Source organism: Schistocerca americana, chromosome 3, assembly GCF_021461395.2.
Source record: "Schistocerca americana isolate TAMUIC-IGC-003095 chromosome 3, iqSchAmer2.1, whole genome shotgun sequence".
Lineage (NCBI taxonomy): Eukaryota > Metazoa > Arthropoda > Insecta > Orthoptera > Acrididae > Schistocerca > Schistocerca americana.
Window position 1 is genome coordinate 107,747,837 of NC_060121.1, and position 15,629 is coordinate 107,763,465.

The following is a 15,629-nucleotide window of genomic DNA, read 5'->3' on the forward strand; positions in this document are numbered from 1 at the left end:
ACAATTAATTCCCAATCGTGATCCTATGGTCCAAAACGAAAGACCCCCTGTTCACACAGCCCGCATCGTCCAGGGCTGGTTTCGTGAGCACAAGGATGAACTGGCCACTGGAGTTACCAGATTTCATTGTTGCAGGGCATTTCTGGTCTTCTTTGGAACGGAGCGTGCTTGATAGCTACCCATCTCCCTTACCTCAACTTGCCACTATTTTGTAAGAAGAATGGCATGAGTTTCCTTTGGAGACCATACATGACATGTATTTATCGATTTCGAGACAACCGTAATCTGTTTTGTACGTGAACGGTTTCCTTACGCCCTCTTAGGCAAGGTAATGTGTTGTGTTTTTGTCTTTTGAATATCTTTGCCCACCTCCTGTATACTTCCATTACCAGATTACAGATTCATTAGAAATAAAATAAAATCCTGAGAGAACGTGAAAGAAATGATTTTACCGCACTCTTTTAGAGAACAGAGAGATTATAATTATGGAAAACTTTATTTTTCAGTGCTTTTGTTGGGATGGAGCTACTCGTAAACATGCTGACCACGGTTTTGCTACTATTCGTGTTGCTGACGACGACCTCCTCTGCTGATACTAAACCGCCTCACATCATTTTCATACTCGCCGACGATATGGTAAGTACCAGCAAGTTGGATTTTAAGTTCGGCGCCGTTCGCAGTTTTCTTGTTTCTTAATAATTTAGTGTTCTTTTGTTTACTCTTAATGCATACTGTGCGCTCAGTAGGGTGTTTATTCCATTCAACCAGTCTTGAAGTTCTTATTCACCCCTTCAGAAGACTGCGATATTTTTACCTACATTCTTTTAACATTCATTTATACCGCCCTTTTCAACCAACTATTACTTCGTTCATTGCTCTCCTTACACAGGTTGAAGAGTATAAGAGAATGACAAATCTCAAACCTACGACCTGTTCTACTCGAGAACTTTCCTGTTCCTTTCCTTTGTTGTCTTTTGAGTTTTACATACACTAAGCGTGTCAAATGTATGCGGACACCTGGCTGAAAATGACTTACAAGTTCGTGGGGCACTCCATCGGTAATATTGTAATTCAATATGGTGGTGGTCCACCCTTAGCCTTGATGACAATTTCGACTCTCGCAGGCATACGTTCAATCAGATGCTGAAAGGTTTCTTGGGGAATGGCAACCCATTCTTCACCGAGTGCAGCACTGAGGAGAGTTATCAATGTCGGCCGGTGAGGCGTGGCATCAAGTCGGCGTTACAAAAACATCCCAAAGGTGTTCTGTAGGATTCAGGTCAGGACTCTGTGCAGTAGAGTCCATTACAGGGATGTTATTCTCGTGTAACCACTCCGTCACAGATCGCGCATTATGAATAGGTGCTCGATCGTGTTGAAAGATGCAATCGCCATCTCCGAATAGCTCTTCGACAGTGGGAAGCAAGAAGGCGCTTAAAACATCAATGTAGGCCTGTGCTGTGATAGTGCCACGCAGAACAACAAGGGGTGCAAGCCCTCTCCATGAAAAACACGACCACACCATAACACCACCGCCTTCGAATTTTAATGTTGCCACGCTGGCAGATAACGTTCACCGGCCATTCGCCACACCCTCACCCTGTCATCGGATCGCCACATTGTGTACCGTGATTCGTCACTCCACAAAACGTCTTTCCACTGTTCAACCGTCCAGCATTAAAGCTCCTTACACCAGGGGAGGCGTCGTTTGGCCAGTTTTCTCACCTCCCGCCTAACTGTCACAGTACCTGCAGTGGATCCTGATGCAGTTTGGAATTCCTGTGTTAAGGGCTGGATGTATGTCTGAATGCTACACATTACGACCCTCTTCAACTGTCCGCGGTCTCTGTCAAACAACAGACGAGGTCGGCCTGTACGCTTTTATGCTGTACGTGTCCTTTCACGTTTTCACTTCACTATCACGTCAGAAACAGTGGGCCTAGGGATGTTTAGGAGTGTGGAAATCTCGCGTACAGACGTATGACACAAGTTATACCCAATCACCTGACCACGTTCGAAGTCCGTGAGCTCCGCGGAGCGCCCCATTCTGCTCTCTCACGATGCCTAACGACTACTGAGGTCGCTGAGGTACCTGGCAGTAGGTGGCAGCACAATGCTCCTAATACGAAAAAGGTGTGTGTCTGGCGATGTCAGGATCCTTTTGATCACATAGTGTATATTGCATGTCACTTGCTTTGCCTTATACCGTATATGTTTTACTATTTCAAAGATCTCTTAGCTATTTACACCGTCGAATGCTTTTTGTAGGCTGGCAGAAGCTATTAAGATGCATTAAAAAACTAAAAGTAATATTAGTTTTTGGTATTTCAAATATTTGCACCAACCCATAGCACTGTAATTTTGTGTCAAGTTGAATTTCGCACTATATTTTACAGCAGCTCAGCAGCGAAGTGACTTTCTTTCCTTCTATAATGGAAACTAAACTGTATATTACATTTGCAAATCTTGGTTACTCTTGCATCTGGCCGCAAAACCGTCTTGTTGGTACAAATGTAACCAGCAGGTGGTAGATCGTCTTTTGAAGCCACGGAACTGGACCGCAGAAAAGGTGAACCCCCACACCCTGCAGTCAGTCAACGGGAGAGCAGGGATTCAGATGGCTGATGGCTCTGAGCACTACGGGACTTAACATCTGAGGTCATCAGTCCCCTAGAACTTAGAACTACTTAAACCTAACTAACCTAAGGACATCACACACGTCCATGCCCGAGGCATGATTCGAACCTGCGACCGTAGCGGTCGCACCGTTCCAGTCTGAAGCGCCTAAAACCGCTCGTCCATACCGGCCGGCTAGCCGTTGCTCCCGAAGACCTTGCGTAGGTGCTTCAGCTCGCGCGGCAGGTTTCTAGTATCAAATATAATTCTTGAACGATGCACCAATGTTTGTAACACAGTGCCTTTGTATGCCAAGTGATGATGGCTGATGGTGTGCAAGTATAGATCGATGTGGATAGGTGTGGTGCCATTGCCAGACACCACACTTGCTAGGTGGTAGCTTTTAAATCGGCCGCGGTCCGTTAGTATACGTCGGACCCGCATGTCGCCACTATCAGTGATTGCAGACCGAGCGCTGCCACACGGCAGGTCTAGTCTAGAGAGACTCCCTAGCACTCGCCCCAGTTGTACAGCCGACTTTGCTAGCGATGGTTCACTGACTACATACGCTCTCATTTGCAGAGACGACAGTTTAGCATTGCCTTCAGCTACGTCATTTGTTACGACCTAGCAAGGCGCCATGTTCAGTGAGTATGAATGTGTTCTGAACAGATAATTTTGTGAATCATGTACCGTTAAGAGCGACGTTCATCATTAATGGATTAAAGTTAAGTGCCAAACTAATTACGTCCGCTTTCCGAATTCTAATGCCTTGTCATGTTCCAGACCTCACGTCAGTATAGTACTTCCCTCCTCACGCCAGCCTGTGTGAGCTAAACGCGTGCATTTCGGCCTCAGCTCGTAACACGGTGTTGGCTCTTCTGCCAACACAACAGTAGGCTTTCTTCAGATGCTGTTGTCAAGGCGTTCATTTCTTTTACGGTGGATGAGGTCGCCACACACCGTCAGGTGGCTTGCGGAGTATGGATGTAGATGTAGAAGTCGTCGAGGAAGTGCAATGCATTGTTTTTTTCTACCTCCAAGGTGAACTGCATGTTACTGTTAATGACGTAGAGATATTTCAAGAACTCTTCAAGTTTCTCACGCCCGTGGGTCCAAATGACAAACGTGTCGTCAACGTATACAGAGATATAACTAAGCTTTAGTTACTCCGTATCTAAAACTGATCGTAATGTCTACTTACAAAGTTGAAGGCAGTTAATTCGGCTAACAAAATCTGCTGAGTTTTTAACATGATGTTCACAGCGCGCCACATGTGGAGCGAGGACACAAGCGAAGTATTTCGCCAGATTATATGTAGGTGAACGGATAGTGGATACAATGAGGAGGAATTGTAGATCTTCGGTAAAATATAAGCAGTAGATGATCTACGTGCCTGAGAAATCAAGAAGTTTTTCTTTTATTCTAGACACTGCGTCGCGTGGGAGATTCTGGTAAGTATCTTGGTCCAGTAGTTAAAAAAATTTGCGTACATGATAGTCTTCGCATTCCAAGAGCTGGTAAGTGCGACAATTATCGCATGATCAGCTTAACAGCTCATGCATCCAAGTTGCTGACAAGAATAATATACAGAAGAATAGAAAAGCAAATTGAGGATGTATTAGATGACGATCAGTTTGACTTTAGAAAAGGTAAAGGCGCTACCGAGGCAATTCTGACGTTGCGGTTGATAATGGAAGGAAGACTAGAGAAAAATCAAAACACGTTCAGAGGATTTGTTGACCTGGAAAAAGCGTTCAACAGTGTCAAATGTTGCAAGAGGTTCGAAATTCTGAGAAAAATATGGGTAACCTGTAGGTAGAGACGGGTAATATACAGTATGTACAAGAGCCAAAAGGAAATAATAAGAGTGGATGACCAAGAACAAAGTGCTCTGGTTAAAAAAGATGTAAGACAGAGATGTAGTCTTTCGCCCATACTCTTAAATCTGTACGTCGAAGAAGTAACGATGGAAATAAAATAACGGTTCAGGAGTGGAGTTAAAATTCAAGGTCAAAGGATATCAGTGACACAATTTGACACAATTTGCTGATGACATTGCTATCCTGAGTCAAAGTGAAGGGGAATTACATGATTTGTCGAATGGACTGAACAGTCTAATGAGTGCAGAATGTGGATTGAGAGTAAATCGAAGAAAGGCCAGAGTAACGAGTAGTAGGAGAAGTGAGAACAGCGATAAACTTCAAGTCAAGATTGATGGTTACGAAGTAGATGAGGTTAAGGAATTCTGCTGCCTGGGTAGCAAAATGGTGGACGGAGGACATCAAAAGCACAAGCAGATAGAGCACAGAGGGCATTCCTGACCAAGAGAAATCTACTAGTATCAAACATAGGTATTAATTTGAGAAGAAATTTTTAGGAATGTACATTTGGAGCACGGCATTGCTTGGTAGTGAAACATGCACTGTGGGGAAACCGGAACAGAAGAGAATCGAAGCATTTGAGATGTGGTGCGACAAGCAAATGTTGAAAATGAAGTGGACTGATAAGGCAAGGAATGAGGAGGTGTAGCGCAGAATCGGACAGGAAAGGAATATGTGGAAAACACTTACAAGGAAAAGGGAGAGGATGATAGTATATCTGTTAAGACATCAAGGAATAATTTCCATGGTACTAGAGGGAGCTGTAAATGGCAGAGACTGGAATACATCAACGCAAATAATTGAGGACATAGGTTGCAAGTGCTACTCTGAGATGAAGAGGTTAGCACATTAGAGGAATTCATGGCCGGCAGCATCAAATCAGCCAGAAGACTGATGACTGAAAAAAACAGTTAGTTACGGCTGAATTGACCTTGTTAGCAGGAAGGACCACAATGCTTCCATCACTGGGCAGAGCTCGCGTCTCATTACCTTCAGCTCTGCTCTGTGCGACGCTGGTAACTTTGATTTCTTGAGAACAGGGCTCGATTCACGCCTTATTTTGTCCCCTGTTTCTGATTTTGCGGACTGTCTCTTCAACGCCAATTATTTCACAGACATGAAAGTCCCGTGGCGAAGATGCCAAATGAAGTCCTCTCTTAACTATTGACGTTGCACCGACGGGTATATCTCTCGCCGTGAAAGTGATGAAGTTGCGTTCTGAAGGTCTGTGGTCCTAACCGTGTTGTTGCGAAAGGCAACCCAACTTCCCTTTTTGCTTCTCCGTTGTTTGTTCCTGTGATGAAGTTTGTAGGGAAACCGTAGCTGCGTCGACACAATCACAGTCCAAAGTTGTTGTGTACTCTTGACAGTTGCAGATGGAAGGCCATAAGAACACTTCCTCCTTCCAATCGCATCCAGCTGTGTATCTTTTCTTGCAGTGGTACAAAGCTGACACGACGAATCACATCAACACCGCCGCCTACAGGACTATATTTCGTCGCGCTGCCTTGCCACTACTACGAGAAGGGGGACGTTAATATTAGGTGTAACCATACTTTGCCTTTGTAACATCGTGAACTCTACTATGTATAGATTCAACAAGCTCTCTGAATGTCTGTGGCTCAAAAGACGAAACCAAAGAATGTACTCATGTTAGATGCAGATATATGGAGCGATGTCGAAGTTCTGACTAATCGTGAATGGGTTCCAATTGGTTCAGGGAGAGGCTTTTAGCAGGCCGGTCAATTTCAGGACTGTTATTGTCCACGAACTGTTGCCTAACAGGTGCTGCTTATCAAAGGGTGGATTTGCATGTTGACACAAACTGTAACCACCTGCGAGTTGTTTCTGTACTAGACACAGTTCACAATGCTCTAGAGAGTGTTCATATCCCTTACATTTAGCGGTTTCCCATGAGCAATGACTCTAACCACGAAAACCAATCTTACACGGTAACACTATCTCCACCGTACCTCACAGCTGGCCTTACACACGATGGTACGTAACGTTCTCCACGAATTAATCAAACACAAATCCTTCCATCAGAATGCAAGCGTGTTTCATCACTCCGGATCATTATTTCCAACTGGTCGACAGTGTGTCTCATTTTTTGACTCCCTACAAGCATTCATTTGGCAAATTTAACATCTGGAAGCACACTGGAATTAATGAGCGATTCCTTCCACTGATTTTACGCGATTTTTCTACAACGGCCGGCAACGGTGGCCGAGCGGTTCTAGGCGCTTCAGTCTGGAACCACGCGACCGCTACGGTCGCAGGTGCGAATCCTGTCCCGGGCATGGATGTGTGTGATGTCCTTAGGTTGATTAGGTTTATGTAGTTCTAAGTTCTAGGGGACTGACGACCTCAGATGTTGAGTCCCATAGTCCTCAGAGCCATTTGAACATTTTTTTTTTCTACAACCACGCTCCGCAGTAATCGACGGTCCCTGTCTCTCAGTACATAAGTCCATCTTTAGCTGCGGTTCTTGCTTCCTGTTTTCACTTAACTGTCACTTCACCAGCTGTCAGTCATCGCTAATGGGTTTGTTACTAGGGTGAAATTCAGTGACCAGTCCACGTTTGTGGTCTCTGAGTTCTCCGACTACTTGCTTCCATTGCTTTGGTTACTCTACCGAAAACACAATACTCCTGCGTCCTTTCATACTGGCGGATCTGCCTCACATGTCATCCAGCGATTAATTGCACATTACGTACGTGCAACTGGATACTTTTAAAATAATAGTGTATGTTTACCATCGATGAGAATATAACTGAAATGTAGAGGGGCCACCACAATACATTGATTGCAGCAGAGCAACACTCTGTTATCTGACTAAGAAGTGACAAATAATGCATAATTAGGTGGTGACAACAATTTCAGTTGCTTAGTAAACACTAAAACTCTCAGAGAATGGCGTCTGATCAAGTGGCAATGTTACTAGAACGTATAGATTTTTAAACGGGCTGCATTGTGAGTCCGCATGTGACTGCCTGGTCTAATTCTTCAATACCAACGCGTATGGGGCATTTGGACAAGTCAATAACTCTATGCTGGATTGAATGAGTACGTGACGTAATCCACGTGCACAGCAAATGTCCATTCCGAACAAATCTCTCCATACCATGGAGGAGGAATGGCATGTTGCTCAACAAGTACATTATAACATATTCATGTCTGTGCATGCCGTCTGTCACAACATAGGTATTTGCTCCACTGGTCAGATAATAGCAACAGGCTTGAGAGAGGACGAGTCATTCACTATTTTTTGTATTCAAGGCCTCTCTGATTTCACACTCTGATTTTACAAAGACATTTTTGTGAGACGACAGGAAGTTATCAACACGAGCAGGCACTGATGGTACGATACATATTGTTAATTCATGCGGGATCTTTATTGTGGATCACCTTTGAATAGAATTTCCTGGAGTTGAGAATAAGCAGGCAATTTGGTCATTTAACAGCAAATCACGCAGTGGACGTTTGGGCTTTGGAAGCCAGGTGGAGCTATTAGGGAAAGGAATAGCTCCAAGCACTTACCGGAGACAGAATGCTGGTCCCATGAACTTCTCGCACCGGTGTGCAGACAATGCTTTTGGCGAAAGAGGAAAAAGGCTGCCTCCCTGACTTATGTGTTGGGTGCCTTTTGTCATGGTAGGTGCAGGGGTGTGAGAGAAATTCAGGTTGCCCTTCCAAGGCATTTCAACAGTGTCGTAAACACCGTTTGTTAACAGAAGGATGGCCGTAAAAGTTCAAGTGTTTCCATGTTCAAAGTGGAACTGATGCTATCGAGGGAGCTGCCAGGTCGTGTCATCCCTCTGCCTTCTGAGTTTCTGGGAAACCTCTGGAACGGTCTACGTTGGAACATAAAAGCAGTTCTCTTAGTTTATCAGAGGCTCCTGGTCAGATACGCTGTAACATTTGGGCCATCTAGACAACGATCTCTGTGATACGATCTCTGTGATAAATGTGCTGTTCACTTTACGACTAAATGAAAACTCACAGCATGCTGCCTAAAGCGCTGTGAAAAAACAAAAATTGGGAGCACAACGTGTTCTTCTCTATGCGTTGGAATATACAACTCAGGGATTGGCTTCTTCCCCATGGGTAGAGCAGACGACTTAGAGGCGTGGGGGGGGGGGGGGGGCGAGACATGTAGGTCCTGTGGAGTTCTGTAATTGGCATGAAACCCTTGTGGGGGTGGTTGAATGTGTGCTTCTCTGGAGTTTACTGAGGTTTGATGGAAAGTGAGGAACAGCGAAACCTGTTCTTCTGATTCAGACTCCGGTCTGGATAGGATTCTGGTCTTGACTGTTGTTATGAGTGGGCTGAACTTGGGAAACTCTTCCTGAGTGTGACTTCACGCTGGCATTGGTTTTGACTCTGGAGCTTGTGGTGAGGACGTAGCTGTACAGACACCTCGGACAGCTCGCTGTGCTGGGAGCAATGTTATTCGTGTCAGGTCTGCCGCCTTCACGCTCAAACTTCTTGTGTGCACTGTCATGTAAGTGAGAAATTGGTTCGCGGCACGACCAGCAAACACGAGTGTCACAAGCTGGAATATGCCGAAATTTCAGGGCTCCTTTAGAGATTAATTGCGATCTGTGTAACAGATTACTAGCCACGACTTCACGTATTTTGTGACCACGATGACGAATTACAGGCGCTGCTCATTACTGCTCTGCACAAGCTCAAACCACGACTGTCCCACGAGACAGCGCTAAATTTGTTGTTAGCTGTACCAGCGTAGTATAACTTCTGTATAGAATAAATGCATCAAAGTCTATTCAGTTTTAGATAGTTTCATATTGCCTTATCCACGTTTGGAGCCAAAGTAAATAGTTTACTCTGACAAACCTTAGTTTTTACCAACCTACTGCCAACCATTGAAGTGTTAACTATTTGTTGCGTCCACTTGTGTTGCCAACATGTCATGATTTATTTATCATCATGTATAACCTTTATTATTTGTCCTATTTTATCATCAATGAAGCTGCGCCATTATTTTTATGAAACCTCAGTTCCATGCTGATATATTAATCACCCACAAACAGTTGACTACAAAAATGACAAGGCCATCATTTAATTAAATTATTTAAGCATATGAGTTCAATTAGATTCTAATAAATGTGATAACCTCTAAAGCAAACAAATAACAACAATCTCAGTCAAAGAGCAAAATCAAATTTAGCAGAATCACGTTCCAGGTGGAGAACTGGAAGGCTTATGGGTTAAAGTGATTAGTGCCAGGGCATAAACTCAGTCACCTGTAGTCTTTCGAATCATACCACACGTCCAGTGTAGTCTTGCAGCCTTGCATCTCAATCGTCAACCCATACGTAGGCTGTCGTATGCTTCACAGTATTGTTTTGCATGTTCAGTACTTCCATAATCGTGAAGCAGGTACGCTATGTCGTCAGTTCCCGCACAACAGATGGGCAATGTTGAGGGCAGCTCCCTGGCAGGGGCAGCCATCCCTGTCCACGCCCTCCTCAGCATTCCAAGTACAACGCAAAGTCGTCAAGACTGATCACCAGGAGGCAGAGCCGGCGCTGGCAAAGGGCGTCGCCAACACGGGAACTACTTGCGTCCACACAACACATGATAGGGCAACAATACCCACAGTATTCCGCGGAAGGCAACTACATAAGCTGGTATATAAGCTGGTCTCAGGACAGCGCCAGTCAGTCACGCTTTAAAAGCCTCTCCCGATCCAAGTAACTACTTACGCCATCTACTTACGCCATCAAACAGGATACCTCTCGAATTCCGTCGTTAGGGACGAATGCCTTTGTCGGAAGTCATCGTCTACCCTACTCCCGGACTCTCACTTCGGTTTATATCCAGGGATGCGCAGCAACACAGTGCATTCGTCATTAGTGACGTCATTCTGAATTCGACAGTTTGGCCCTACAGCCTCACACTGAATGCTGCTTATTGAACCTAAACCGGAACAATCGTCACCGTTAGACACGGACTCACAGGCCACAGACTTATCATCCAACCGCGCGGGGTAGCCGCGCGGTCTTGGGCGTCTTGTCACAGTCCGCGTGGTCCCCCGCCCCTCCCCCCACCCCGTCGTAAGTTCGAGTCCTCCCTCGGGTACGGGTGTGTGTGTCGTCCTTAGTGTAAGTTAGTTTAAGTTAAATTATGTCTAACATCCAGCTAGTGATCATCGCCTAACTTAGCTTCTAGCAAGTGCTCATTCCTGACTTGGCTCCAGGCAATGTTTAGTTCCGAACGTGTTTGCTCTGTGAGTGTCGTACCAGTGTCCTCACTGCTTAGAGCACATCTCATTTGTTATTATGATCCACAGTTATTTTGTACCTGTTGTGTTACTCTTGTCAGTGTGTTCTTTGCCTATGTTTGTACAGTGTCAAAGGATACGTTTATTTGTGCAATAAAGTTGTTATATCCTGGATATTGTTTTCCTGTGTCGTTAAGTTTAACGCTTCATTTGGGGATGAGGATAGGACAGTGTACAACTTTAGTTCGACAGAGGACCTTCAACACCCGCAATATGGCAGTAACTGTAGATATCACTCATCCCTCAGAACTTTTACATCTACATCTACGTGATTTCTCTGCTATTCACAATAAAATGCATGCAGAGGGTTTAATGAATCACCTTCTAGCTGTCTCTCTACCGTGCGACTCTCGAACGGCGCGCGGGAAAAACGAGCTCTCGATTCTCTTACGGTATGTCCTTCAGTAGATACAGTTGAATCTGGAGCTATTTTTCGAACATATATCTGCAGGTACCCCACTCCCTCTGGGGACCTTTCCAATCATCTGGGCCGGCCGGTGTAGCCGAGCGGTTCTAGGAGCTTCAGTCTGGAACCGCGCGACCGGTACGATCGCAGGTTCGAATCTTGCCTCGGGCATGGATGTGTGTGATATCCTTTGTTTAGCTAGTTTTAAGTAGTTCTAAGTCTAGGGAACTGATGATCTCAGATGTTAAGTCCCATAGTGCTCAGAGCCATTTCCACCGTTAGAACCATCCAATCATCTAACAAATCTCTTCTCCACCATCTTTGGCCTTCATTCAGCGCCGCCTGGATTGCAACAGTTTCGTGAAAAGGTTGAACCCTGCGCGAACTGTGCTGTCTGTCTGAGACAATAATTCATCACCCGTGACATCATAGAGCCCAAACAGCACTGAACATACTTCCTCATCTACACACGACCGAAGATCTTTCAACTTCTCAACAGTAAGTTAAACCTTGAATCAGAACCACTATATGAATATGGTATATGAAGAAGTACTACTGCATGAGCAACTGAAGACCAGTTTTCTGGAAAAATCCTACTTACAAGTCCATGTTGTTGCAGCATGACATATGTTCTTTCAGCTGCCGTTTTTCATTTTCCACAAGTAGGTCATTCAGTCATAAAGAGAATAGATTGCCTGGATTCAAGGATTTGCCAGAGACTGCAGTTTCTACTGCTCCATCTACAATTGCAAACTATCCTATGCCGCATTACTAGTTCGAGAAACATTACTGGTTCAAGCCCCACACAATGGTTTCTGCATGGATCTTCTGAACCTTAAGAATCAATCTCTTGAAACATGTCTCTCCATCATCCGTGTGTTCGAAAAATCGCACCGATTGACAACACATATAAGAGACACACGACCCATTTTGCTTACAAACCCGCAATCCTCTCAGTCTTGGAAGCAGGGCCTCAGGCAGGCAGCACCTCGACCCCACAGACCATCCCTACCGCCGTTGCACATAGTAACTTCCATCATGTAGACAATGTTTCATGAACCGTCAAAACATTGTTTGTACATGTGGAAATGTTTAGCGAAAATTGCAAGATGCAATATCGGGCAGACATCTATATGTCGGCTCTCAACATGGTGGTGGACTGTAATACGTGGGACGATGGCGATCATGAAAGAAACGGCAACGACATGTCACAAGTTTCATGTGTGCTACGTTGGCTCTTGCCTCTAATTTCTTGCACCTTTCTCTAGACATCAATGGACACTCAGTCAATTTTTAGACAGGCACTGTGACTTAAGCTATATCTATCAACTTGGACACGTACTGTATTTTGGGGTCACTTCCCCTTCATCCACTTAGCCCCCTTCTATATAGAGAAGAAAGTGATATCATCCAGATCAAAGGAAAATTTCAGGCCCCAAACTCCTATCACTCCCACACCATTCAGATATGGTGACAGATGAACCCCTTACTGCAACCTTCTGGGACTCAAGAATCACGAAGCGGAACCTACCATCCACACTGGGGCCACAAATTCTTATAAGGCAGTAGCATAAAAATTTCTCTTCGTTTTTGATACCCTCTCATCTGGAGTTGCGAACTTCGAAGATCATATCGACCTTCTGCCTACAGCTCGCTCTTGATTCTGCAAAACGGACAGCGTCCTATTTGACCAGAAAGACAAACTGTGGGATGTAGTCTACCGGCTTCAGGATGCGGTTCTCATCACTCCTACTGCAAACTGTCAAGGCGCCACACCCATAGTCTTGGGTAAAAAACCAAGTGGTGCGCTGCAACTTCAAGTCGACTCTAAATGCGTGGTGCGGGTGGAAATATCTGCTGTAACGCTGTGTAATAACAGACGAGACCAGTCAAGAGTGTGATCCGGCTGCCGTAAATATGATCATGAAATTTATTTACGCCGAAGATGATGGCCAGGGCCTCTTTTTCGATTTCACCATAGTTACGCTTTGATGTAGACATGAACGCAATCGGCCGTTTGACGCCAACTATGACTTGGGAAAGGACGGGCCCCCACCCACAATCAGGAACGTCCACCGGCAGATTCAGTGGATAGAGCGGATTGTACGCCATTAAGAATGTAAGACGGGGGAACGACTGTCAGACTCAGAAGTGCTGTGTCACATAAAGGCATCCATTCACATTTGACATTCCTTCACACCAACGGGTGAAGGGTCAGCAATGGCGGCTGTATGTGGGATAACACGTCTGCAATACTTTGGTTGACGCTGGGGCGGACTTTAGCTGCATCGTGTCTTAGGAACGGCTAAGCACTGGATCGTGTCGACATACTCTGACATAGGCTGAATACCAGAGGCTGTGAATACGTATCAGTAGCAAGTGACTTGGGAGATGAAGAACAACGTTGATTTGTCCTTGTGACATCTGAGGTTTGCCTCTTGGAGCACTGTGCCGAGGGCCTCCAGGTCAATGCTACCTCCCTGTCATCATTGGCGACGCCGAGTATGTGGGCAAGACATGTGACAACTCAACACCCACACACACACACACACACACACACACACACACACACACACACACACACACATTCACATACACACTCATATCTATCCACGCTTTGACGTGTAGGGAAGGTTGTTAAGGCTCTGCCCCTGGCAGCAAACATCTCGCAAACATCAAGGCTGCTAGGACGTTCACGGGCTTATGGTTTGAGCATCTATAGAAACTGGTTGAAATATGGTGAAACCTCGAGTAGGTGACGTGGTGGTAGACATCCACGCCTCGCGAGAGAAAGAGGAGGTAGGAAACTTGACCCCTCTGTAAACAAAGATAGGAGGCGATCTGTGACATCTTACGAGAGAGTGAAAGCGCACCTAGGTTTTCATGGTTCCCATGACAGTAATAGGCCACCTTGTCAGATGTGAGTAGGTGGCTTTACAATGGACTACCTGCATCCTTTCATTGATTTCTTCCCATCACGCAAGTGGGTTCTTCCATCAGCATAACTGTCCGTGGTTACGACACTGAGGATACAGTGGTTTTACAAGCATGATAGTTTACCTAGTATCTAGTACCACATAGGTCCAGAAATGCACCAAGGACTCGTATTCACATTACACGTAATCGCTACTGTGTTGCTTCCCAAATGTGTACCCACTCGGGATTAAGTAGGTTGTTATGATGTATTGCCTCATCTGTGACTACGCTTTGGTCGACGTCTAATCAGAAGTTGTTCTTCCTTTCATTCGGCGTACAGACGTCCCACACCCACGAAAACGAGTTTATGAAAACTGCTAGGGCTGCGGGGCCTAACTCTATTAAACAGTCTACGCCATTCGTCTAAAGTTCTGATTAAAGGTACATAAGAGCTGGTCTGCCTCGCGTTGGCTAAATTAGACACTGACGTAATGATCCTGTAGTTCAACTAGTTTTAACTTTACTAAAAAATAACACCTGGAACTAAATTCGTGCCTTCTACTTCGTGTCCAACAGGGCTGGAATGACGTCAGTTTTCACGGGTCAGATCAAATCCCCACGCCAAACATGGACGCACTGGCTTACCATGGGATCATTCTCAACAGCCACTATGTCCAGCCACTCTGCACGCCGTCCAGGGCTGCCTTAATGACGGGAAAGTATCCCATACGCACAGGTGAGCGCACAGTACACCACGGAAGAATTATTACACCTAGACATAGTACTTTTAGTTTTAAGGGCGTCTCTAATCTATAGCAGTTGCCCTGTATTCCCATTCACCAGCATATACGACCATGGGAGTCTTCCTGTTCTTCATCATTCCAGTTACTCCCGCTCTCAGTGTCTAGGCCGTCAGTGGTTACTCCTTGCCGGTGACGACCAATACATATTGCTTTGGACCATCGTTTTTGCTTCATTCGCCGTACATGGCCATACCACTGATGAGTACTTTTCGTCAATTCTTTGCACAGTCGGTTTTTCCATATTCATTATCTTCCTAATTTCCTAATTTCTTCTCCTCTCCGTTCTGGATATCCTGATTGCCCTTCTTGTTTATTTTCATATTGCCTGGTCCCACAGAATTCCATTTAGCATCTTAATTCCTCCTCTTGCTTGCTGGATCGTGCCTTTCAAGTCTGCTTCACAACTTCCAGTGCTGTGGATTATCGATCTTAAACATATAAACTACTGTATTATATCAATAGTTCCCTGCGGCAATGCTATATGTCTCCATCTCCTCCAATTGCTAGATTGTTTCGCTTACATTTAGTCTAAGCCCGCCTCGTTCGAATAACCTCTTTATCATAAACTTCGCATCCTCCCTACTTTGTACAATCAGTACTTTGTTATCTCCAAATAATAGTGAGTATCTAGTTCCATGTTCCAACTCTCATACCTCCACCATTTCAGTATATACTGCATACATATTTTAAACAAGGTC

General features: G+C 45.0%; 1 protein-coding gene across 1 annotated transcript in view; it reads left to right on the top strand.

Moving 5' to 3' along the window:
* The first annotated feature begins 514 nt into the window (after window positions 1-514).
* LOC124607134 (arylsulfatase B-like) overlaps window positions 515-15,629 on the top strand; it is a 74,557-nt gene continuing 59,442 nt past the window's right edge. The window contains exons 1-2 of the mRNA XM_047139342.1: window positions 515-636; window positions 14,705-14,864. Coding sequence (XP_046995298.1) covers window positions 520-636; window positions 14,705-14,864 — 277 coding nt within the window. The 5' untranslated portion in view covers window positions 515-519. The remainder of the gene's footprint in view (window positions 637-14,704; window positions 14,865-15,629) is intronic.